Source organism: Maylandia zebra, linkage group LG20 (genome assembly GCF_041146795.1).
Source record: "Maylandia zebra isolate NMK-2024a linkage group LG20, Mzebra_GT3a, whole genome shotgun sequence".
Classification (NCBI taxonomy): Eukaryota; Metazoa; Chordata; class Actinopteri; order Cichliformes; family Cichlidae; genus Maylandia; species Maylandia zebra.
In genome coordinates, this window is record NC_135186.1 from 30,819,115 (window position 1) to 30,845,883 (window position 26,769).

The 26,769-nt window shown below is 37.6% G+C and overlaps 2 protein-coding genes and 1 long non-coding RNA gene across 4 annotated transcripts; 1 reads left to right on the top strand and 2 right to left on the bottom strand.

Moving 5' to 3' along the window:
• Positions 1 to 829: 829 nt before the first annotated feature.
• LOC106674608 (uncharacterized) lies at positions 830 to 6,123 on the bottom strand. Of its 2 annotated transcripts, XM_076878643.1 has the most exons (5): positions 4,196 to 6,123; positions 2,950 to 3,994; positions 2,700 to 2,846; positions 2,032 to 2,133; positions 830 to 1,858 (listed from the first exon to the last, which is right to left on the bottom strand). In XM_076878643.1, exons 2-5 carry the CDS (start codon positions 3,982 to 3,984, stop codon positions 1,553 to 1,555), a joined length of 1,590 nt encoding a protein of 529 aa, XP_076734758.1. In that variant the 5' UTR covers positions 3,985 to 3,994; positions 4,196 to 6,123; the 3' UTR covers positions 830 to 1,552. The 2 variants fall into 2 exon arrangements, with proteins under 2 accessions (XP_076734758.1, XP_023008027.3); XM_023152259.3 differs by lacking the exon at positions 4,196 to 6,123 and having other exon boundaries at positions 2,950 to 4,119.
• Positions 6,124 to 13,094: 6,971 nt separating this feature from the next.
• LOC101471596 (trypsin) lies at positions 13,095 to 23,748 on the top strand. The gene is made up of 5 exons (XM_004560369.3): positions 13,095 to 13,189; positions 16,596 to 16,755; positions 21,737 to 21,878; positions 21,992 to 22,258; positions 23,562 to 23,748. Exons 1-5 carry the CDS (start codon positions 13,135 to 13,137, stop codon positions 23,730 to 23,732), a joined length of 795 nt encoding a protein of 264 aa, XP_004560426.1. The 5' UTR covers positions 13,095 to 13,134; the 3' UTR covers positions 23,733 to 23,748.
• A 112-nt stretch (positions 23,749 to 23,860) lies between these two features.
• Positions 23,861 to 25,835, bottom strand: LOC143414390 (uncharacterized). The gene is made up of 2 exons (XR_013095012.1): positions 25,676 to 25,835; positions 23,861 to 24,294 (listed from the first exon to the last, which is right to left on the bottom strand). It is a non-coding gene; the product is annotated as an uncharacterized LOC143414390 (long non-coding RNA).
• Positions 25,836 to 26,769: the final 934 nt, after the last annotated feature.

The window sequence follows — 26,769 nt, forward strand, 5'->3', positions numbered from 1 at the left end:
GGATATAAAATAATAAAGTTAGAAAAGTCACACTGGCAAGATTAACTTCATTTCAAAACTAAAAAAACACAAAAGACAGAAGCACTTCCGGTTTCTATGATTCATTTTATGAAAATCTAAAAAAAATCAGAATCTTATTTAAACATCTAAAAATTTCAAATGTATTAGTTGAGATTTAAATGAAATAACTGGCCATCACAGACAATGATAAACAGTTTACTGGCTAAGAGTACATTGCTAAACTCTGCACTGTAAAAACTGTGACTAGAGGTTACTTAAAAAAGTTATGGCAACAAAGTGACACTTGAAATAATTAAGTAGATTTTAATTTCAAAAGATTTATGTAAAATGTAGAGAAAATGTTAATTAATTTCAAATAGAAAACAAAAGTAGATATTAATAGAATTAAACTGTAAATGTGTTGGATTTAGGGTCAAAATCTCAAACTGAAGGTTGAAATTGCCCAACTTTACCAAAAAAAAAAATTGATATGAAATAAGTCTCTGAGAAAAATTACTTTGAATTTACTAACTATCTGGCAAAGGTTTAGTAAAAACTTCCTAAAATATCCATTATAAAGAAATGAAATCTTGTTTTTTCAGTAAAACTCAAATTGGATTCAATAATTTTCCAAATAAACCTTAAAAATAATGACTGAATAATAAGAGAAAATGAAATGAATTTTACTTATTTTCTGAGTAAAATGAATCAATTTCACAAAGAAAACATCAAAACAGTAATTTGTTTTATTGTGGAAAATAAAACACAGTAATTTATAATATAACATTTTTCTGCTCGTATACACTGAATTCTCATCAACAATCTCCTGATCTCCTAAATACATTCCACTGCTGTAAATTTGTTTTAGTGTCATAAACAGTTTATCACACAGCTTTGTGTACAGAGCAACAGCAACATAAACTGCATGAATGTAAACCAGTTTTGTAAAAAAGAAATTAATCTTTAGACTGTAATATCAACATGAACCTGAAATTTGAATATCCTTTACCGTTTCCTTTATCTCTGTTACTTATTTATGATTGACAAACAAAAACTTTAGTTAGTCAATCTTTTGTTAAATTGAATCACTCAATATAATTGTAGAACAAAGGTTTTTCACTCATGTACATGGAATATCAATAATGTAAATCAACCTTTTATCCCAATTTGGATGTTTAACCTGAGAAAATCTAAGACACATGTAAGAGGAAGTAACATTTCTACAGCTACAGGACTGCACTTCTGTTAAATTTTAAAGTTGTTTTAAACTAATGTTTTATAGTAACATACACTATAAACAAAGAAAAGCTTCACTAGTGATTCCTCCAATTTGCTGCCTTTCAAACAGAATATTCCTAAGAAACTTGTAGGTAATAAAAAACAAACATTAAAATGAAGAGCACAAATACAGCCTGACACATTGCAGGTCATTTGGGTAAGATATGAATAAGATGAAATTAACTTGAAAACTGAAAAGATAGCTGCATCTAAAAAAGACAAACCAAAGGTTTTCAGTGAGCTTACTTCCCTTTCATTCTTTCAGAGTCCTCGTTTAAGCCAATAACTTGTTCTTGAGGCTGTTCACTTTTGGTGAGAGCTTAGCACAATCCAGTTCAAGGAAAAGTTTCTGGAATACTTCCAAGGTGTATTTTAGCTCTTTGGGATAGGCAAGATCGACTGCATATGTCAATCCAACCAGCATTGCGCATGCTCTTGGAAAATTGCCCAGAGCAGGCATAACTCTCACACCCTCCAGCACAATGCCAATGTCATCCTCCTCAGATCCAACAGCCTTGATTTTGTAGATTTTCATCCTCTGTTCAGAAAGATCTTGTGACACACCATCCTCATCAGCATCCTGAAACAACAAACACATGGGTTTTCTGACTGTAGTTGCACACATGAAATATTTCCTGGACACATCCTGTAGCTGAATGACAAATAAAACATGATAATGCCTCAAATTATTTGAAACTTGACAAACGCATATGAATAACAAAAACAGAATAATGTTTCTACTTCAACACTTACACTGTACTCTTTGATCAGTTGATCAATGGACTCCCCAAGGTACACCATCAAGCACTGAATAACCAGATTTCTGGTTATGTTATTGCTAGGATTGCTTGGTGACTGAAAATGAGCAAGAATTCCAAAAATTACCATCAGATAAGTGACCATTTATTAAGACAAAACTGTGAGAATTGGCAGTATTAAAAAAAACTGTTAAATATCAAATTATCACCACATGGAGCATTATGTGCGATAATTAGCTGATGTTAATGCACATGCCTGGGTGCTGACAGTCAACACAAAGGTATTGTCAACATGCTTGTAAGCTTCAATCTTTAAATGTGTCGTTTTAGTAAATTACATTAATTTAGTCATTTAGTTTTTTATCCAATTTAGTTTATGTTCGTCAGAAAGGGTTTTTCCTTCTTGGGACAAAACAAAAACCCAGCAATACCTGTACTTGTGTTTTTTTGTTTGTTTTTTTACTAAGAATAGACATGTATTTAAAATACAATTAAAACATGAAACCCATAATTGTGTTGTTAATTATATCAGTGACGTCCTGGCGTCCTCTTGCACTGACAAAAACATGCAAACAAATTAGTGGAGCTGTGCACCATGCAAATGAAATTTGACAAAAAAATTCTTTAAATAAAATTCCAAGCTGAAATGTCAGTGGAAAATACCTTGGCTATGATAGCCTGCAACTTCAATCCCATGGCTCCCCCCTTGGAATGGAAAAGGGCCAACAGTTTGGGAGTGTACTCATCCAGCATGGACATGAATTTGGGTTCAAGGTGTACCAGGGTGATCCTGTAGAACTCATCCTGCAGCTGAACGACAAAAAAAACCATGATGCAGCCTCAAATTATTTGAAGTTTGAAAGATTACATTAAAAAAAACCAAAAGCCCACCCAAAATGAATTTGGAACTCACATGAGATGCCTCAAACAATGCTGGCCATCTGGCTTTGATGTCTTCAATGCTGGGGGACAGGTTGACAATTTCATGTCGTCTATGTGCAAATGTTTTAGCCATTTTTTCTTTTATCACTTTGTTGTTGTCTCTTTTCTTGACTTCAGTAAGCAACTGAATTCTCTCTTCTTCTTGACTGTCCTCATCTTCACCTGCTGGATATGGCGGAAGGTAATTTACCTCTGCTTTCCGAGGCTTTTTCACTTTATTTGCAGACTTCTGGTCACCTGGACTCTTGTGTTTCATGGCATTGCATGTCAACTCAGGAACACCAAACCCTCTAAGTTTTGTACGATAATTGGCCATCTTGTATTTGATGCTTTGTTGCCAACCATAATAACCTGAGAAAGAGCCAGGTTCCTTGAGACAAGGGTATTTTGTCACAAGTGCCTCAGCAACATAACTAACCTGTGCACTTGAAGGATAGGCCGTAAATGTAAATATAGTTTCAGCCAACTTCTCAAGAATATCAGTCTTTACTTTGGAGGTGGGCAGAAGATTTCCATTCTTTTTATACTCCTCAGTGGCTCTTTCCAGGTACATCTCAGTTTCATATGCAAACTGTGGAATGGGGAACTGTTTCGGCCAGGGCTCACAACGTTCTGTGGTCTTCTTCCTTTTGAGAATAATGGTGTCCTGAGAAGAAGTAGTTGCAGCAGAGTCTGCATTGGATACAACTGACTCAGCATATGAGGAGTCATAGTCAGACAGTTGGCCAGAGGGGCTGCCAAAACTGTCATCAACCGGAGTCAAGCTTATCATGACCGGGGTGATGCCAACAACCTTCACAGTGTCTTTGTCTTTTATCTGGTCAGCTCTGTGAAGAGTGAAGTAGTCCTGGAATTCTGGGTCAAAATACTGAAGACTGAAGTCATTTGAAATCCCAAAAGTATCCTTCACAACACTCTGCAGCTCCTCCAATGTTGGTGGGATCCCTGATGGAAGAACCAACTTCTCGATTTGGTCATCAATAATTACACGAAGCTTTGCCTCCATCTTGTTCAACCTAGAATAAAATGTAAATGGGCAGAGTTAAATTTCCCTTCAATTAAATAAAATTAGTTATTACTTTTCATTTATACAATAGTTGAGATATAAAACTATAAAACAAAAAGCACACTTCAACACACCAAATGTTGCAAATAACAAATACTTGGGAGATGTACATGTTATCAAGTTTTTGTTGTTGTCGTTTTGTTTTTTTTACCTATTATGCACAGCAGATGTAACGTTTCAGGGTTACCAAGCGTTTTCTTCCCACATTGTAAGAAGCCAAGGGCCACATGTCACCAAGTTTCTGCTGCTCCAAAAGACTGATCTTGCCAGTGTCCTCCAGTTGAAAAGATCTCAGATGCTCTACATACCATGCAGCAAGTAACTTCACAATGAAATATACACAATTGTCCAAAACGACTATCTGTATTATCTCAGCAAAGTCTGGTAGTCCACATGTTGAACCATTAGACAGGATCATCCCAGCAGTGTATCTTGTTCCACTGTAGGTGACAGTGGTGGCAAGCTGCACACAAGTCAGAGATGGTGATCTTGCTCTTAAATCTGCCTGTATGTCTGGATGCAGCACATCTACAGGCATTCTGGATATTTTTGTGACAAGCAGGGCAGGTTTCACCTCTTTTGATTGCATGTGGTATGCCATCATCATTTGATGCCTTGTAGAAAGGGTCAGCAACACATTTTTGAAATTGTTAGTGTGTCTCACAACTTGCTTGAAAAATCTGTGTTTCGCCTCAAAGCGCATTGTCCATACTCCAACCAATGGCCCATATTTTTCTATTACAGCAGGGTAGTGCTCCAAAAAATGGTGTTTTGGTGTGAGCCTTTGATCAGGAAAAACTTCCAAATATCTGACACGATGTTCAGATATTTTAAATTCAAGGTAGGCAATACTTTGTGTTGTGTGAACAGGGGCAACCACTAACTCAACAATGTCCTTCAAAGTCAGAAGAAGTTGCCAAACAGGATCATCTTCAGGTACACGTAAACCAACAAGGAGAGGCAACAAACGTATTAGGGCCCAGTTTTCATGAGCATTTCCTCCCACAGTTTTGCGACCAGCAAAATTTGAAGGGATTGCTTGTGGACTGTTCAATTTGTCTGAGCCCTTATATGGAAAACATGTGATTATATTATTCAGTTCAGTCAAACTGAAGTAGTGCTTCTTCAAAAAAACTTGAAAACACAATGCTAACTCTCTTGGCACTATTCCCTCAAAAAGGTCATGAAGGACATCTGGTGGGTATCCAGACACAAAGTGAAAATTATTAAGTTGATCAGTTAATGGACATGACCGCTTTAAGCCAAAATGAGGCACTAAATTTGGATTTTCTTTGACAGCTTGTACGTGTAAATCATAGTCATCCTTTTTTCGAAGTGGGAAGACCCCAGACCGTACTTCATATGTCTGGTACTCTGAAGAATGTCCAAGGCAAAATCTACAAACATATGGCCCGTTAAAACTTTCAACAAGTCCACTAATTGCATGAGCACCAAGGTTATCAGCTACAACACAGTGTAGGGCGCCTTTAATATTTCTCCCTAAACATGAAATAAAAACCCCCTCCTGTTCAAGAGTGACAAGATCTTTCAAAAGTGGATCCAATACTACTTTGTATTCAAACTGTTTCACATCAACAGATTTGCAAAGTAAAGCTAGTTGTATTGATGTTAAGGCAGACTGTAATCTCAATGGCAAATTGGCCAAAACCCAATAAACTGCAGTTATTTTATGTTTTTTTCGAGAGGTTCCTAATGGGTTACACACCTCAAATTCATCAACATAAATTATTATAGAGAGTCTTGTTTCTTCTACAGCATAAAAGTCATTGTCCTTAAAACACGTACCATCAAAAATGGACTCAAAATGCCCAGTGCTACTTGAGCACCTCGAAAAGGCTTCCACTGCAATATCTTTGTTCTTCAGTACTTCTTGCAAAGTCTTTAGAACTGGTACATATTGAAAGCTCTTTTTTTGTTCAGCATCAAGAATATATTCAATAGGATCCACAAACTGGAAATGCTCCTTAAAGTACTTATTTCTCTTAAAAGCTGAACCAAGTGGCCCGCCTGCTCCAAGAGCTCTGCTAATGGGATGAGAGCTGCATAACTGTTCAGCCAAGTCCTTTATGATAGTGTGGTCAACTGTGCATTTGTTAGATTTCAGTGCTGAATCAATTATATTTTTAACCGCCTCCACAGATGCTGAAGAAGAAATATAGAAGAGATCTTCAACCAAAGCATTAATGCACCTCACTGAAACATTGTAAGTGCTTTCTAACTTGAGTAGAAGTAAGCCAAGTCCTTGAAGAACAGTACAAGATGCACTTTCTGGATCAACATCACTAGAGCATTCATCACTGTTGAGTTCAGGGACATCAGAATGGTCAGTGTTCTGACTAGGATGACTTTCCAAGACTTCTTTCTTAAAATCAGTTAAGGAACAACATGTATGTCTCCTGCCTTTGTGCTTTAGAAATGTATTGTATATATTTGTGCGAAAGTCACATCCATTAAAAACGCAAAATACAGTTTCGTGTCTCTTCAAGTGATTTCCTATATGCTGAAAATAGTCCTTCTGAGTAGAGCAAAAAGCAGTGCAAGCCAAACACTTAAATGCAGTGATCACTCCAGGCCTTGGACTCTCTTCAGCGGTATGGTATCTGGACAAATGTGTGCGAAGGGCTCCTTGTGTTTTAAATGTGCAAGGACAACTGCCATACAGACATGGCTGGTGCTGTCCACGACCAAATGTTGCGTGTTGCAATCTGTAATGACGTAGAAGATTCCCCTTTGTAGTAGAAAAAGATTTGCATACACTGCCATCCCATTTGCCAGGTCCTAAAGTGATGGAAAAATATATATCTAAGAATCTAAATAGTTTTTCATGACAAATGTAAGAGCATGGGTATCTATACACATTTGATGTTGAGATTATAGAGAAGAAGAAAAAAATCCTACAAATAATAAGCAATTATTTTCTACTTATTGTTTTTACAAAAACAAATAAGTTAGATTAAGTGGGGTCAACTTGGTAATTTCATGCCGCTTCAATTTCAAAACCATTAGTTTAATTTAATATAACATGTTATCACAACTTACTTTATAATGCACAGTCTACATGCTGATCAGATGAATTTAAGTTGAGGGATCTTCCATTACCTGAAAGGAAAGCAACATTATCATTAATCTCAGCCAAACCGATTTACTCACGAACAAATAAAACACTGAAAAAACCCCAACAATAACATTTTTAGGTTGTCTAAGTGACTTATACATTACGTTTAAACTGAGTAGCGAAACCACGCGGTGATCTGAAAATGATGTGCGGGGAGTTGTGCCGTTCTCAGCGGCTTCAGTGACACTCGAGCTCCCGGCTTGCTATCGAGCTGGTGGGTAGCAGATGCTCCGAAAACGTCGAAGCACTTTTGCAAACATGCGATATCTTGATAAACCGAGCAGATATTTGATGTTTACACAGCTACTTTCGCGCCTGAAAATATGTTAAAAGTTTATTTTGTGACCCAGAAAGATTACTAAGAGTAATTTTAAAACTTAGTAGCGGCCGCCATTATTGGAAACTGGAGTTCGAAAAACTGACTGTGGCTGACAAAATCACTCACGACTGACCGCAAAACCTTTTCATGAACTTTTAAACGTGGATGAAAGACGTTAAAACTCATCGGAATATACCGTTGATATTTTTTAATACGGTAAAACATGCGGTTAGTTAAAGCTGTTCAGTAACACAGTCGTGAAGGCTTGGAAAGTGACCTTGTGCTAGCAGTCCACTAACTGCCATTTGTGTAAAAATACGATACTATCATTACAGTGATGATTATTAATAAAATTTCGACGTATCATACTGTTTAAAACCTTTACTCAAAACCGATATACGTTATTGTTTAAACCGTGTCTTATATTTGAACAAATTAAGAAGTCTTACCGCTGACAAAATGGAGACGTCCACTCATGAAGCGCGTGTGTCCTGCACGTGGCACAAAGGATTATGGGCGGAAGTGTACAATGATTAAAATGAAAATGCTTTCATCAGTTAAATCTATTAGATTTCTTAAATTTTTTTTAGTACTCAAACATTTTTTTAAAATCTACTCAACAAACCATTGCTGAATTTACCCCAAACAAAACTGTGTAAATTTAAATAACTGAACATCTCAAAATTGTTGAATTTTGCTTAGATTTGATTAAAACTACTCATACACGTTTTTACTGAGTAATAATTACTATTACTCTCCTATTAGATTCTAATTAACCCCAATCACAGTTTTTACAGTGTGGCTTTATGGTGTTTGTATTATTGCAGACTAATAGAGATAAAATACAAACAATGGTTGGTATTATTTTCCATGAAGTCTTCGACTTCCTCCCATAGTCCAAAGACACTTAGACTAAGATATCCATAGGTGTGAATGTGAATGGGAATGGCTGTCTGTCTCTCTGTGTTAGCCCTCTGAATGGCTGGTGATGTCCAGGATGTACCCTGCCTCTTGCCTTACGGTAGCTGGGATAGGCTCCAAACTCCTATCAAACTCCCTCCCCAAGCCTAAGGATAAGCGAAAAAAGAATGGATGAACAGAATATTAATTATAACCACATGGAGACTTTGTCGTGTTCAAATTTTTCAGAAGGAATTCAGGAGAAATATCTGTCCTTTAAAAAGATTTAATTTACTTCAGCAGTTGAAATTACAAGTTTACTTCGCTGGAATGCAATGTGATAATCTGCCTCACACCAAGATGATCATGGCTAGACAGACACACAACACACTCCCTGCGTAGTCTTGATTATCTATATTATCCATTATTCTTCAACCGATTCTAAGGCCCAGTTAAGGACATCTTCTTCAGACTTCTTGACCCAGAGAATATTCAAACCATCATCATGTGTGTGTAAGCATGCTGCAAAAAACCCTCTGCACTCAACGTCACTAACAATATTTCAGCCCAGTTATAGCATTGGATGAAACTTTTGACCCTCAAAACATAGAGTGTACATTGTGTTCTTTTCATTGCAATGGGGCTTAGACTATACTCAGGCTCTCTGTTGTACCTCACCTTCAGGTTCTGTTACACACAACTTTAATATGTCAGTGATTTATGTCTTTAACTGGAGTACTGCATGTTATAATAATAATGTGGTTGAACAACAACCTTTCATAGCACTCTCACTTTGTGAGACTGTTTATTATCTTCAATACATGCATTGTTACCTCTTTACTCCTATAGACGCCACCTAAACAGCTAAATAGCTACTGGTACCCCAAAAGAAACCTAAGTCCTTGAACTTTTTTGTGCATAAACACAGCAAATAGTTTAGTAGTCAAGGCTCTGATTAAAAGGACTATATTTCGTGTGAAAGTCTTATTCATTATTTCATTTTCTTGGATTAATACTAATAAAATAAACAAAGCCATGCCTAAAGAACACAAAATGTGTAACTGTCCAAACACTGTAGTTCACCTCACTGCACCACTTTACTTAAGACTCAAGTTCAGTGCAATCTAGATTTCGAAACTAGTTTCTAGGAGCTTAACCTTTGTGCAAAATTCAAAATGTATTGATGAATAGCTGAGGCCACCTAGTCCTGGCTTCTTGCCTTTTAAGATCTATAATAAATGCCAATGTAGCTGATTTTTGGATGTCTCTTTGGATCTGTAAATTGCAGTAAAATATGATTTCTTTCCTTGTTCTGTGCAATATTTTTGGTCTTTGGTCTTTGCACAATATTTTGGTCTCAATGGAATTACCATCCCCACCCTAAATGACCATAGCCCCTCCACCCTGATTTATTTATTTATATTATATAACTGCCCTTGTATACAGCCCCACAATGTTTCAATGTTTCTACACATACAGTGTACAGTATATAGTTTACTCACATATATGTATACATATATTGTTTTTCTTTACTTTTGCACCTTTGTGGTCCAGCTACCCAATTTCGCTGTGCAAGAAACTGCACAATGACAATAAAAGCTCTAAAGTCTAAAGTCTATGTAGAGCAATTAAAAAATTAATATTGTGTTTGTATTTGTATTTTTTATTCATTGCAGGTTAAATATGTTAATATATGTGTGTGGTTTAAAGTAGATGTTTACTAGTAGAATTTACAGCTATTGAGCTAAACACATTTCTAAGTAAAGATAGATTACATAAGGTTGAATCAAGATGCCAGTACTAGGGATGGGTACCGGTATCCGGTGCCATGATGGCACCGGTTCTGACATAAACGGTAGTAACCAGACCGAAAAGCAGCGCACATTTCGGTGCTTTATTTCGGTGCTTTTTTTTTCCTGAGATGTCATACACTTTGAATTCTAGCCAATCATTTTACGTTTCCGAGGATAGTAGGCGGGTCCAGGTACGTACGTTCTTTTAGAGCAGAGCTACAGATTAAAAATGCCCAAGGCGAAGCGGTCAAAAGTCTGGCTGTACTTCACAGCAAAAGATGCAAACTCAGCAGCCTGCAACAAGTGCTTTAAGCTGATACTGTGCAAAGGAGGTAACACCTCAAATCCGATGAAACACCTGGCGACGCATAGCGTTTTTTTTAAAAGCCGAAAAAAACACTGTATTTGATAGCTTGCTGCGAGACCTCACACCGAGCACATCTACTGCAGGTGGGTTGCCTGTTATCGGACCCGGAGTTAGCAACATCCCCCAAAAACCCGAAGAGTAGAGTCCTGGCCCCTTGCCCTGCCAGTGTAGCAGAAAAGATGACGGATGATGATGCAGCAGCAGCCGTTCTTCTCTGCGTGAGTAGCTTAATGTTGTCCGTGTGTAATTTACGTTGAGTAGGCTAACCACGTTACTACATTAATGCATGTCAGGTGAACTAGCAAACACCGTTGTAGTTACATGCAGCTGTCTTCTTGTTTGATGGCAGATGCTCCCTTCACCCTGGCCAAAAAGGCTAAAATGACCAAAGAAAAAGTGGAAAACAGTTAAACATGAGAGGTTTTTGGACAAAGTTTGTGTTTTTTCCATTGTTTAAGCACTGCTTCCAGCCAAGAGTGATACCATATATGCCCCATAGCTGCAGAAAAGGTTAACATTGTTATCTTTTTACAAAAAAACAGCTGAACATGAGAGGTTTTTGGACCAATTTTGTGTTCTCCATTCTTTAAGCACCGGTTTGAGCACCGTTTAAGCACCGGCACCGTTTCAAAAGTACCGGTTTGGCACCGGTATCGGATAAAACCTAAACGATACCCATCCCTACCCAGTACTGAGTTACTGGTACCAAGAAATGATGATGCTGATACTGACACTGATAAGGCTTCAGTGCCAACCTGTCTGACTACTGAACAACAATATATGTCAGTGAAATTATACACCTCAGTTATCAGTGAAACATGTCAGCAATTATAAGAAAGTCACGTTCAAACCCTTTATTTGTTCATAACTGCTGACATATGGAAACAAAAACATATATCAAGTTTAAATAATACAATAAAATAGATGTAATATAATAAACACTGTTGATATAAAAAGGATTTACATCAGATTATAACATCTATGAGCAGTGTATTAAAACATGTAGTGGTCTGCTATTCTCTATAAAGGGTTTATAAGTTATTTATGAACAGTGGTAACACAATGACACAGCTCTAATCATAATTACATCAATAAACCTTTGTAAAGTGTTACATGACAGTTAACTAAAAACAAATAGCACATGCTAACAAAGCATTAGCGAGCATGAAACATTTAAATAACTTTTAAATGTCTCATAGATATAGTTACATTTATTGTTAATTTATTTTTTGTCCTTGGACTTGAGATTGATTTGCATAACTAACAGGTGAAGATAACTCCTATTTATTTTATATTTGGCCTTGATGAAGAACCTTCATTCACTTCCTACCCTTTAAGTCAACCTTCTTCTGATTTGCTGCCCCTTGCAAACAAAACAGCAGACTTAAATCTGCCAGAGCTGTATGTCTGACATGACCATAATAAGGATATCCTCTCTCTCATGACATCATAAAGAGACAGAAAAATAAAATAATTGATTGAAAATGGCTCTTTAGAGCTGTCTGAAAGTTGAGGTTTTAATTCATGAGGATTACTTGCATTTCATCGCTTCTCATTATTTGAAATGTTGGCCATGTTTAACATGAGCATCCACCACTGTAACAGAAAATAAGGAAAAGTATAACAGCTCCAGTCTAATGTAAATAAGGAAAGTCTTTAATTCAAGTCAGCTGACATATTTTATAGTAAGTGAATAGATTTAAAATAGGAGGAAATTTGTTTATTAGAGTCTTGTGGTAAGTAACATTTTAGTTCAATGTCAGTCAGATGATTGTAAGAGCTGGAAGTGGCAACCATGAACATGGCAGCAGCATGTGAACTGAGGAGTGGGTCATGCAGAAAAAAAGCACCTTTGTCAGCACTCAAGGGAGGACAGATGTACCAAGAGCACGGCTTTAACTATCAGCAGCAATGAGGGCAACAGAGAGGGCTATTAGCCAGCTAAGGTCAGGAACTCCACAGAGGGATGGTGACTGTGATGAGACAAGGCTTAGCTGTGCTCCATTTTTAATGACACCCAGCCTGAGGATAGATGTTGAGCAGCAGTGCTTATTTGACCTGGTCTGACACGAAAGCTTATGCTGCTCAACTTCGGTCAAAAGCCTCATTAATCCTTTCAGGAGATATCAGTGCAGGGAGACTCTCATGAATGGTAAAGACGCATACTGAATCTTTCCTCATTTAATATGACAGAAGCCAATCTGAGCCACATTAGGAGCTTCAATCATGTGGACTTATGGGATGCTATATTGGACAGGGCTAAATCATCAGAGTAGCTGTTAAATAATACATGACTAAAACTGAACAGGCTCATAGCAGCTGATCAAGCTGTTCTTAAAATGTCAACAATAAACTGGGTGAGTTTCTGTGGGTCATGGAAGAGGTGAGTCAAGCAACTGTGCCATGGAGCTTCAATTATAAATCGGTCTAGGACAAAGTGGTGACCATGGAAACGGAAACAGAAACTATAAGAAACCTGAGAGTGCAGGTGAGATGCCTTCCCCCTAAGATCAGACAAGTAGCACACAGGTTAAGCCTCTCGCTGCAAGTAGACTGTGCTGCCCTTTGTCTCACTATGGACCAGCCATATTTATTGTTTTGTATACTGTTGGAAGTCCTGGCTGTAAACTGTGAGTAAGCTTCTTTTTCTCCAATTTAAAGTTCACAAAAATATGATCATAACGAACAAAGTGAAAGTTGTGATGTTGTGATGGGCTAACATTCTGAAAACAAAAGTAGACTGGGTGTCTTCTAGGATGTGCTGCAAATGCATGAGATATAGCATTAGGGTATGCCTTCTAATCATTTTTAAAACATCCCTTTTAGCTGTGCACTTGCAGTTCTGATGATCTGTGAAGAGAAAAATTGTGACTCAGAGCCATTTCCATCTGGGTAGCAGGGAGAGGAAGAAATAAATGTGCACATTAATTTGAGTTAATCTTCAAAGATGATCATATTTCACAGTAAAAAAGACACATGACTGCTTTCTTGTTAAAATAACTGTTCTTATTTACAGGTAATCATTTCATTTAAAACTCTTTTCTTCTTTTTAATGAAATTTAAATGGTTCTTATTACATGATAAATACTTTCATATTGTAGCATGTAAACTGTTACAGCCAAAACATCTTCCTGAGACACAGGGCTTTTGAAAAGGAATTGAACTTGAAACCTCAGTAACAATAGATTCAGTCTAACAACACAAATAACAATAAATAATTGTGGCCAACACCTGCCTTTGTGCCTGGAAATTATGTCACAAAGACACCAAAAAAGGAGATTCTGATAAAGATCTTGAGCAGGTCTGTGATTTGAGAAGAAGCAGCATAAAATATCATTTGGATAATGGTTTAAGACTTACCCAAACCTGAGCTTTAAAAAAAGAAAAAACTGTAGTTTATCACTGTTTAATCTTATCTTCTTAATCTTTTCAATTTTCTTCTATTTCTAGTTACAGTTTAGGAGACAAAACACTCAAAGAAACCCAATCTTAAAATGTTTACTTCCATGATCTTGCATAATGCTTTCTGATACACCCACATGTGTGTTAACCTCACACGCAGTCACTGCTGGGTGTAGTGTAGCCTATAGAGTTACCATTTTGTTGTTAAGATCCACCCCAGCTACTAATTATAGCCTGTGGTTAGATGAAAGCATTTCCATGCCTAAAGGTTCTCTCGGTTACTGTGATCTACAATTTTGGTTTCATTGTTTAATTTTCAAATATTTGCCATATAGATGCTTTGTGAGCCTTAAGGAACATTTTAGAAAATGTGGGGTCGTAGCTCAACATTGTAAAATTGCTAAAGTCATTATAATTCAAATATTTTAGGTATTCACATTTTTCTCTTTCTATTATCTATTAGGCAAAATTATATTTTCGAGTGAAAAAGGTTGCATCAAAGCTTTCCCTGATAGTTCCCTGGGTAGTTCAGACACTAACTTGGTACCAAAGTGTCACTTCTTATAAGACTATAGAATTATCTAATCTTTTGGTAAAATATAACATATCTCCACACCACACTGACAATTTGGAGACTCATTTATGAACCACTTGAGATCAATTTTGAATGTAATTAAACAGAAAAACACAAGAAAGCACTAATTATTAAACGCTTTCAAAGAAATGATCCTATGTCTACGAATAGTCTAGACTTGTTCTGTCATGAACCTTTGGGTTCACACCAAGGCTTTAGTTGGCCTTGCTTGTAAACCCATCCTTCCATTCTCTTGCACTTATCCAATTCAGGGTCTGGAGCCCATCCCGGATGCCATAAGGCAAGAGGAAGGCTAGGACAGGTCGCCAGCCTGTTGCAGGGCTAACAGAGATAGACAACCATTCACTCTCGCACTCACACCTACGGGCAATTTGGAATCACGAGTTAACCTAACCCCACTAACTCCATGTCTTTGGAGTATGTGGAGACAATGCAGATACAAGAAAAACATAGGAAGGCCCTGGACAGATGGTGCATTTCAAACCTGGGGCTTTCTTGCTGTGAGGAAACAATGCTAACAACTGCACCACTACACTGCTCCTAACTATTCAAATGACAATTTTGAAGGCCGAAGTAGCTTTTAAACCCATCAAACACTAATAATAACATGATGCTGCAATAATATGATGTGGAACAGATAGTTTTAAACATTTTAAAAATATCTGTACTCTTACTGCTTCCATAGGGATTAAGACAATAAATCAGAAGTGATCCGACAGCGCACTGTACAGACTGCAAAAACCCATGATGGTGTGCTGATGGATTTTTCTGTTTTGTTTTGTAGCTACAGGGCTTGGGTACCTTGCAGTCACTGAGTCAACCATGAACTCCACTGTATACTAAAGTATTCTAGCATTAAATATGAGGCCATCTGTCCAACAGCTAACGCTTGAGTGAAACTGGGTTATGCAACAGGGCAATGATCTTGAGCACAGCAGCAAGTCTCCAAAAGAATAACTGGAAAACAAAAATCAAGGTGTAGCAATGGCCCAGTCAAAGTGCAGACCTTAACCTAAATGAGACAGCTGTGCAAAAGTGATTGCCACACAGTTCAGTGAACTAAAGCTATGTTGTAAAAAAGTGGAGGAAATTTTCTCCACAGTGATGAGATAATGATAAGGTGATGCAGAAAACAATGGCTGTTCACTAATCTCAGACATATTTAATACATTGCCCCATTAACACAACCAGCAAGCTTGACCAAGAATACAAACACTTAATTTTAAGTTACAATCCATGATAGAAAATTTGCTCTAAATTCTGTAAGTGCTGAAATCTGTCTCTGTGTGTGCGCTGTACAGTGCTTCTGTGAGTTCTTTTCATCTTATTTGTCCTCACATTATTCAAAACTTCAAGGTCCAAGGGAAAAGATGTGATTGCAGTGTCCTCAGCAGCATTTAAAGCCACAAATACACGAAGTGAAAAAATATAAAACTGAGCAGCTCAGTCAGGGGCAGAAGCATTGTAAACACCAAAGAGTGTTCCCAAACAAGCACAGCTTCCAATTAGAATTAGTTTTACTCCAGTATCAGCTATACTCAGCTTATCCTTGAGTGTGGTCGTGGGCAGCATTTTGGAGACGTCCAAACTGATGGTGTTCTCCTTTTCCTTTAGGCAGACTGAGATAGATTGTGGGCTAGTTCAGGCCTTCTATTTGTGTTTCGCCCAGGTGTCCTTTGGAGGGTTGATTCTGTTTATGAGCTAATCAGATCCGGTCCAAATTGAGTTAACGTGTTACCTTCAAACTCATTTAAACACCAAACAGGCAGTCAGATCTATCCTCGCTTAAGCCAGTGTGAAGTACTTCGGAGATGAGATTGCTTTTCATTGATCTGCTGAGCCACAAAGCAACTGTGCGGTGAAATCCTCTGTGGTTTTCTTTATGACCTGAATAGTTTGCACTGATCTTGTAAAGGTACTAAAAAAGAGCAACTGAGTTAGCTCAGTGTGGTTTACACCAACACCTTATGGACTGTTCTGTGTGTTTCTTTCTCTAAATCTAATCCGAGCTGAAATTTGTCATTGCTTGTGTGTTGCAGGTCAGAATGTTGGAGAGGAACGAATAGTGGGAGGATATGCACCGGTTCCACATTCCATCAAGTATATTGTGTCGATACAGACATTGGAACGAAAGCACTTCTGTGGGGGTTTCTTGATTAATAAGCACTGGGTAGTCACAGCAGCACACTGTAACATCGGGTGAGCTAATTTTCTCCTGTCGATTTACCCCTATGGATTAAAAAAGTTCTATAACTTAAGGCAAAGTTGACTTGATTGAGTTTTAAAATCAGTCACACATCACACAAAACCCCATGTCTTTGTGTTCAGATTTAACTTTTTGTAAGGAAGAAAAGGCCTCTTGATATAGGATAGCCTCAATTTGACTTCTCAATCCTGTAATTTCAACTCATATCATACAGTCAGATCTGTGGCTTATCCTGATTGAAAGAAAGCTAATGGCAACGATAAAAGCGCACCATAACAATGGAGCTTTGTTGTATTGAAATCTGACACAGATCATGACGACCGATCAGAATACTTTATTTAGATTGCAAACAATTTGAAGATAAGGAAGCAATATTTGTAGACAATGTTCTGTGCCCATTCCATATTCTAAGGTTTTAGCAGCAAATCAGCAAACTGATAAATTACAGTTTCCAAATGTCAGTATCACCTATTTCCCTATCAACAAACAGTTGCAACTGATGTCAAAAAGCTTTATTGCATTAATAGCAGTTAATTATTAATATATCAGCAGAAAGGCAGCTCTGTCTCCCAGACTTCCAATTTAATGTTAGCAACCAGATTTTAATGAAATGTAAATGTCTTCATTAATGACAAATTTTAAAAAATCTTTTTGGGGTTTTTTGTATGTATGTATGTATGTATGTATGGATGGATGGATGGATGGATGGATGGATGGACAATCAAACTGCATAACTTGGAAATTGCTGTTTTACATGACAAGTATAACCATCTCTTGTCTATAATTCTTAACAAGAACAAGGTAAAGAAGGACAGATACAACTCTGCGCTTTCTTGTCTTTTTACCAAACACAACCACAATGTTTTCCCAACTTCCAATCTGTTGTCAAGCATCCTCAGAAATTACATTTCTGCATTAACATGTATCTTGGCTTATGATTTCCTACAGCAGTGTGATAAAAAACTTCACAGATCAGTATGTTTTTTATAGATAGAAGGCACATATCACACAACAGAGGCAACTCAAAGTGTAAGAGACCATAAAAATACATTTGGCAGTTTCAAGCGAATGGGCAAAATAAATTAAAATTTTAAAAATTAAAAAAAACACTGACGAAGCAAAGCTTTGAGGCAAGCGATTGATGTTTGCCTAAGAAAAAAAGGATAAAAAGAATCTAGAAAACAGATACTGAAATCCTAAAACCAGGCAAAAAATCTATAGAGTTTATGAATTTATGGACCTCAGCCACATAAAAACAATTACAAAGTCTGCCTATTGATGTCTTGAAATAAAGTAAAATACAAATAAAAATGTCTGTCTAAAGCAGATACAGAAAAACTCACTCGCACATTCATTACACTACTGTAACAGTGTCTTGGTAGCAACACAAAACAAAAAAGAAAATCAGACATTACAGCTCATTCAGAAAGGTGCAACGCTCCATTGGCTTCCAGGGTCACAAAAGATATATTTTAAATTACTTCTACTATTTAACAAATCACTAAATGGACTTAGAAATGAATCACATAAAAATTTGTATGGTCTGCTACCCTTTATGTAACCTAACATAAACATCACAGCCTCAAATCAAAATCAAATCAAATCACTTTTATTGTCACATCACATGTGCAGGTACATTGGTACAGCACATGTGAGTGAAATTCTTGTGTGCGAGCTTCACAAGCAACAGAGTTGTGCAAAATACAATAATGTAAACAAGCAAAATACAAGAATGGCTACATCTGAAACTAATAAATATATGTACAATATATAATAGTATATGCATTTCAGCCTCTCTGCACCAGTGCAACATAATGCATTACTTTAAACTTAACCAGAGAATTGCAAACTAACCAGTTTAGCCTGCACTAAACTGTGCCAAACGGCCTAGTCTTTTCATGCAACCTTGGAATAGTTGCTTTGTAACTTGTGGGATCCCAGGAGCTATGAAGCAACTACTCTGCCAATGTGAGCACAGGATACATTTGATTGGCATATAACAGTGTTCTGCCCCTCTGTGACCCCTATTCTCTTTGCAGTGGCAGGGGGAATAGGGGTCATAGAGAGTATTTAATGTATTTACTGCCCTGTCATATGCCAGTTTAGCTCGGGTTAGGACAACCCTAACCCCATCATTACCTTAAATGGTAAGCTAGCGAGTATGGTCAAACTCAAGTATTGAGTCATAGGACTTAAATATTTATCCAAGCTCACTGGTGGTTAGACGGCAAAGAAGCTACAGTAGGCAGGATGAGGAGCCCTAAGTCAGTGACTTTATGACAGTTTTACAAGAATGATGAAAATATGAACCTGCCCCAAAGATAATGTTTATTTAACGGAGTCGTTACACCCTCTGGTCCTCTTGGTTGAGCTGTGTAAATGATCCCCATGACATGGCCCAAGATTTTGCTTTCTAGGAAATTATTTTGAGACCGATTGGCTTCCTTGGATTTCACTTTGAAATACAACTTTAGGAGTTAATAAAATGCAATGATAAAACAAATGCAAATAACAACACCGTAAAAAAAAAAGTACAAAAAACAAAACAGAGAGAAAATCTACAAAATATGTAATAAACTATTTTGTACTGCAATGGAAAAAAAATCACTTCTACAGCTAAAAAGATGTTGTGTATGATGTGTATGTTTGGAGTAGGTAAAATTTATATAAGGAAGAAAATTGTTGAGACCTGGATAAAGTTGGACGCAAGGACTGTTTAATATCATCAGGAAAATGATTCCAGTGTTACAGGCAACAAAACATGACTTTACCATGTTTATTTGTACCAGTTATCAACTACTCATTTATTTTTTCTTACCTCTGTTTTGGGTTTGTGAACCGTAGCCAAAAAACACAACTACACGTTGTTGTTTAACTGCTGATTGTGCAATTTGGCAAAAGGTGTTATATCACTATTTGCCACCATTTTTTAAAAAATGATTAAGTTTCAAGCTAAAGGGTGTCATTACTGTTTGTTTCCATATAATATACCATGTTGCAACAGGAAAAGCCTTTCTGTAAATAATAACCCTAATATAGGGTCACACTCCAGTTAAGTGTCCATGTTCCAGGGACTTGGATTGTGCATGCTAGTTTACTGGCATAGCTTACTAGGAAACACCCAAATGGATCAAAGCCAGCTTTAACACAAATACACCTGTGCACCTCCCCTTATTATGTTATTGTAAACCCCTAAACATAAAACTCAATAGGTCTTTCCAACTCCAAGATCTGGATTTGTCACTGTAGTAAAACTACAACTGTTACTATTAAGAAGAACAGTTACTCTGTTTTATTTAAGAGCAGCCAGCATGTAAAGTATCTTGACGCTGAAACTGGAGTAGGTGAAAAAGATTCGGCAGTCGCCCATTGTTATGCTTATATGTGTGGTTTTCTTGATGTGACATGCCAAAATGTCTTTTATACCTGTGATAAAAGGCAGTGTCATAGATCAGAGTTACAGACCTTAGGCTTCTGTTGCATTTATGACTTATTTACAGAAAAAAAGTTGAAAGAAATCAGCTTGCCTGTGTTGATATAACTGTAGAGGTTTTCAGAGTGCATGCAGAGAAAATGAGAAAAAAATAAACAGAAGAAAACGAAAAGCGCCATTACATGATTTATGGCATTCACCTCCTGCATTGTTCCCTCTCTCACCTGGAGACCTCTGGGAGCACTGTGAGAATCATGTTCTTTGATTTCTCCAGTGCCTTCAACATCATTCTTCCCACAGTCCTGAAGGACAAGTTGGACAACTCAGGAGCGGACCATCACTGGACTTCCTCACCGACCGACCACAGTATGTGAGAAATCAGTGCTGTGTGTCAGACAGGGTCGTCTGCAGTACGGGGGGGCCCACAGGGAACGGTTCTGGCTCTGCTCCTCTTCACCATCAACACTGCAGACTTCTCTCACAACTCCACCCAGTGCTCCCTGCAGAAGTTCTCTGACAACTCTGCAATAGTTGGCCTAATCACTGATGGGGACGACAAAGAGTACATTGAAGTCACCCAAGCGTTTGTGGACTGGTACCAGCAGAACTACATCCAGAACAACACTAGAAAAACCAAGGAGCTGGTGGTAGACTTCCGCAGGCACAAACATCCTCCACTGCAACCACTAAATATCCAAGGTTTGGACTTTGAGGCTGTGGATAGCTACAGGTACCTTGGTGTACAATAAACAATAAACTGGACTGGACTCACAATTCAAGTGCTCTCTACAGAAAAGGGCAGAGCAGGCTGTACCTGCTGCAGAGGCTCAGGTCTTTTGGAGGGAAGGGCCCACTCCTGAAGACCTATGACTCTGTGGTGGCCTCTGCCATCTTTTACAGTGTGGTCTGCTGGAGCGGCAGCATCTCTGCTGGGGACAGGAAGAGACTGAACGGGCTGATCTGGAGGACCAGCTCTGTTCTAGGATGCCCCCTGGACCCAGTGGAGGTGGTGAGTGACAGGAGAATGGTGGCTAAGCTGTCATCCCTGTTGGACAACATCTCCCACCCCATGGAGAAGTCTCTGACAGCACTGAGCAGCTCCTTCAGTGGCAGGCTGCAGCACCCACGATGTGGGACGGAGAGATTTCGCGGGTCTTTCCTTCCAACTGCTGTCAGACTCTACAAGCAGAAAGACTTTGCAGATGACCACACACGTGCAGACAGACACACACACATATATCCAATATGACATGGTAGCCTTCGCCTAGTCTCCCCAATGTGCAATAATACCAAGTGCAATTTTCTGATGTCACATAGTATTTTAATCTATTTTGTATAGTACTTTATTCTATTTGATCTTATTCTATTCTGTTGTTTTTCTTAATTTTTGCTGCTATTAACTTTGTATTGTCCAGTTTCTGCCGTGATAAAAACAAATTTCCCATGTGTGGGACTAATAAAAGTTTATATTATCTTATCTTAAATCTTCTTTTACAGACATTTGACCCAGAAGATGTAATTTCTCATATTTTCATCAACAGGGTGAAAAATATGATGATTGTTGGAGGAGACTACTCTCTTTCTATATATGAGGGCACAGAGCAAGAAATCCTTCCCCACATTTTGGTGCCACATCCTTCATACAACAAAATCACAAACAACTGTGATATTATGCTTATTAAGGTACATAATACATTGATTTTATTTAGTTTCTTTTTATTTTATTTAGTTTTATTTATTTAAACCATGTTGCTTCATTTGTGTCTAACTCATCACATTGTCTACAATCTCTTCAGCTGAGGGCTCCATTCTATCTGAACAGCTACGTCTCCATCACTCTACTGCCCAGACAGGGCGCCCCCATTGCAGAGGGCAGACTGTGTCGTGTGTCGGGCTGGGGATACACAAATCCCAGCGGAGGCCCGATCCCCTCCACCCTCCGAACTGTAATGCTCCCCATTGTCTCCACAGAAAAATGTAACAGCAGTGAGTCATTTAGTGGCAACATCACAGAAAACATGCTGTGTGCTGGTTACAGTCTTGGTGGAAAAGATGCCTGTCAGGTAAGAGCATCTCTGCTTTTTTAAAATTCAGGATATGAACATGGCAACAGTTTTACAGCACCTTTCAAGTCATTTTTTATTTACGTAGCACCAGTTCACTATGACAGGTATGCCATATGGTTCAACATACTGCAACCCACAAGATAAGTGGGGGAATCCCAGTAATAACATTAAGGGATTGTTGCCTCTGATGCCAAACAATTGGAATCTTTTCTCTGGCCGTTTAGAGAAAGAAGGGGAAAAAAAGAGGAAGCATTTTATGGAAGGCTTTAGGCAGGAAGGCAAGAAAGTAACAGAGATACAACAAAACAAAAAAACTAAGGCCAAGAGAACTCACACATTTAATTACACACATTCCTTAAGTTACTGCAACAGGCCATGGTATATGCATTGAACCCAAACTCTTAGCTGCTTCCACGAGACAAGAGACTGATATCTGAAGCTTGTACCTCAAAATAAATATTAGTTATATTTAAATGGCTACATAGTTTAATAGTTTACACATTCGCTTAGCAAGTGAAAAATCGCCAGGGAGGAAAAGATATGCCTTTGGGATCATCTTTGTCATCGGGGAGGGCATCCCGTTGGTGACCCATTGCGACTAAGGAAGCAGCTAAAAGTAGATACTTTGTAATTAGAAATGGGCATTGGAGGTAAGGACAGAATGAAAAACACATATTATGCATATGTATTTGTATTTCTGCATACAATAAAGCTCACAATAAAGCTGCATCTTGTATAAAAACTAATCCATTGGGTAAAGTTTGATATAAAAATAAAAAATACAGGCATAGGACTCCATTGCTCTTGCTGTCAATAAATCTCTCCCTTTTTTTGATTTTCATAAAAAATCTCAAATTAACCTTGTGTCAATTTGGCTTGCAGTTTATTTCAGCTTGTCTCAGAAAGTGCATTTGCAGAGTATTTGTATTTGCAAGGCATACTTTAAGTGTCTAAAATATTGTGTGTTCTTTTTTGCAACTTTTAGGCTACTGCATAACAGCATTTTGAAAGTTATCAGACTGTTTTCTGTAATATTGTTCTACATCTTCATTTATTTAGTCATTTAAAAAAAAAGGACATTACATTTTGTAAAAGAAAATTTACTGGTAGCGAAAGGCAGCTACCGCTCTACAGCCCAAGAAAATTATTTAAGGCTCTGGCTACAGAACTACAGAGCAAGTCATAGAATATCAATCAGAGATATTTAAGTTTCTTGTTGAGTAATTAGTAAAGACTTGAGTAAAGACATCCGTAGCCTAACATGTCATCCCTAATGTTTTCTTCCATCCTGTGGTATCAGGGGGACTCGGGGGGTCCACTTGTTTGCGATGGTCGGGTCTATGGTGTCGTGTCCTGGGGGAAAGGTTGTGCTGATGCTCAGTTTCCTGGAGTCTACACTGCTGTGTCCAAGTTCCGCAGGTGGATAGACAACACCATATTTAGCTACTACAGCAGATGCAACAAGAATTAGAGCCCAGTGCAACTTTTCACTGTTGCCTTATGTGACCTAAGTTAGGCTTGTTTTGCCCTTCATGCACATTTGAGTGTATGCCCATGTGTTAAAGGAATATTTAGGAAAATATTTGATTTGCTTTCTTGCTCAAATTTGGATAAAAAAGGGTGCCTTTATATGAGGCTACAGTGTGGGGCCTGTCAAGGGTAACAAAACAAACCTCCAAGCACTTTTAAGTCTTGCACGTGACTTGTTAATATTTCCAGCAGGTAAAAAGTTAAGAGCATTGTCAGTTTCTTCTCACTATTGGCAACGAAGCAAATCTGGCAATTTTCCAAAATGTTCACCTAGTTCTTGAGCGGTTGTTGCTTGACCTCAAGTAAATGTTGTGTCAGTCAAAAGCTAGAAACAATGGGCAACCATTTTTGAGTTTTACATTTAGTTTGCCAGCTGCTGATCTATTTTAGGCAACTCATAAACAATAGAAATACAGTGGAATCCACCAATACTCTCAGGCAAAGCAGAACACGTTGAACACATTTCCACAGCGTCACGATTGAGGTGCCAAATCCTTCAGAGTCTCGTGGAAAAGAGAACAACAGAAAAACATAGTCATGATGCTATCTTTCAGTCATGATACATCACAGTTTATGTTCTAAAATCCTTTAAGAAGTCAAGAAAGCTCACAGTCATATCGAGGACAAATTACTCATGTTTCACTAAAATATGATCAATAATATAGGAGGAGTAGCAACGTTGTGAAAATGACAGTGCCTGTAAAATTATAAAAATGACCTAAACCTTGGTTACACTTTGGGTGAAGACCAATTAGGGGATCATTGTGTGCGCTGTAAGTTTGAGTATATTCTGACAAATACAGAGGAAGTATCAACAATTCTTGTGAACTCCGGTGAGATAGACAGATACTTTGTGGACACTTTGCTATCACATATGCTCATCGGTCCTTTGGCTGGATGAGCTCAAAACATATGAAATGCTGTAAATAAAGCATGCTTACATTTAACTGAGCATATTGTGGCTATTACTGTAACATCACAAGTCGTTTAGCTTGTTCATGAGTCATAGAAACAACAGCAGGAACTGAGTTTACGGAGTCAAAATGTATAAGTAAAAAACAACATCTGTTCAATGTGAGCAGAAATCATTTAAAAATGTATTTCCCATATATGTATGTATGTGTATATATATATATATATATATATATATATATATATATATATATATATATATATATATATATATATATATATATATAGTTCCGTGAAAATCTGATCATCTGTAGGTTAGTCACATTAAAACAACTGTTTAGAGATGAAACTGGTGGGTAATTTGTACTATTCTATGATATTTGCATTACAAAATTAATGAATTATGAAAAGAATCCAAATTTGAACTGAAAATTAAAATAATGCTTACTTTAAGTTCAAGAATCCACTGGTTCAATTGTAACGCGTGCTGTGTGTGTCCGTGTTGTGATCAGCCTGTGTTTTCAGACTGAAATTCTATTAGTCAGAAAATGATCACTGCCAATTTGACATGATATATTCATGGTCTGTTTTAATGTAGTTGCATAAACTGCAATGTTTTTTTTTCTGTTTTTTAAACTTCAATAAATTACTAATCATCCTTTTTTTCATGCACTCTCTGCCTAACGTCTGTGTGTGCATTTACACAGTAAATGTTACAGCCATCAGCCTTAAGTTAAGTGGAGACCTTCAATAACGCATTACATGGGCTTTTCGGATAGATAACTCACAACTCTTCATGCCATGTCACTTGTACAAGTCAGTAAAAGCCTCTGCAGGGGAACAATTAATAAGCCACTACACTGATAAATTATTTAAAACTACAGCAATCACATTTGATATGGAGTGTAAATCTTGGCTGCTTGTCATTAGCCTTACTCAAGCCACAGAAGAATTACCCTAAAACTGGAATACCTTCATGAAATATGCATGGAGCCAGTCGTTGGACTCCTTCCTCCTCCTCACCAGCAGAGATTCCCGCAAGGGCGAGCCGTCACGAAGCCAGGTGAAATCAGTACAGACTGCATCACACCTGATAGGTGTTGGCTTATCACAGCAGAATGAATACTTGATGGCCTACTTTAGAGGGAGCTCTAGTTTCATGGCTGGTCCTGTTTGCTCTGTGTTGATGGGTGTGTCAATGCCCCTTGTGATTGATGGATTTCAGGGTCTTTTATGCTGCAAATCTTACAGGCTTGGTTACACAAAGGCTTATTCCCTTTGTTCTTGCATGAGAAAGCCACACTCAGGAGTGTTAGGGTATATCACCTGACATGATTGATCCTAAGCTCCTTATATGCACGCTAGGTCACAAAAAGAAATGTACTTTAATGGGTTTCACAGAAAGCTATTAACTGAGCTATACATATGAGCATCCATTATTTTCTAACAACTGAAAAGCAAAGTTGATTTTAAAACCACAGTTCTACATGTGCAGTTTTTGGGATGGGATGATGTACTGATATGTGGTAAGTGGTGATAATATGATTCTTTGTATAGAGGTAAGTAAAGGAGCATTGTTCAGAATTTAACTGGAAAGCTACCAGAAAACCCGTGGCCATTAGAATAACTCCTGCATTGTATTCATGAACTACTATATTGTATGTGCTCTTTGTCATGTATAATTTACACTGAGTGAGAAACCTTTATACAAAGTTTACTGTATACCAAGCTTACTAATTACATTTTAACAAACCCCATCTGGGCATCCCTCATGACTATTAGTGTTGCAAACAAGATTATACACCGTTGAATTGTGTTTAGATCATTTATTGTTCGTTAAAAAAACCCATTTACATAGTTTCTTAGTATGATTCATAATGTTATATGCTTATTTATTCTCAATATTGTTGCAATTACTTATTGTCAGCAGATTAGGCATGCAACTCTCCTGTCTCTGAACAGTTACAAATGAGCTTGCTAAACAAAAACAGATGGCTATAAGCTAATGCTATGCTAGCTAATGTTTGGCTCACGTTTCAAGCTTTATCTCTGATAAACAGTTTGGA

Bases quoted from the DNA above. Each gene is read 5' to 3' on its own strand.
- LOC101471596 (XM_004560369.3), top strand. From the start codon at position 13,135: ATGGACCAGCCATATTTATTGTTTTGTATACTGTTGGAAGTCCTGGCT. The intron at 21,879-21,991 runs GTACATAATACA...CAATCTCTTCAG, and splicing joins GTGATATTATGCTTATTAAG to CTGAGGGCTCCATTCTATCT. The intron at 22,259-23,561 runs GTAAGAGCATCT...CTGTGGTATCAG, and splicing joins GTGGAAAAGATGCCTGTCAG to GGGGACTCGGGGGGTCCACT.
- LOC106674608 (XM_076878643.1), bottom strand. From the start codon at position 3,984: ATGGAGGCAAAGCTTCGTGTAATTATTGATGACCAAATCGAGAAGTTG. The intron at 2,134-2,699 runs GTATTTTCCACT...GCTCATTTTCAG, and splicing joins TGCAGGCTATCATAGCCAAG to TCACCAAGCAATCCTAGCAA. The intron at 1,859-2,031 runs GTAAGTGTTGAA...TTGTTGTTTCAG, and splicing joins AACTGATCAAAGAGTACAGT to GATGCTGATGAGGATGGTGT.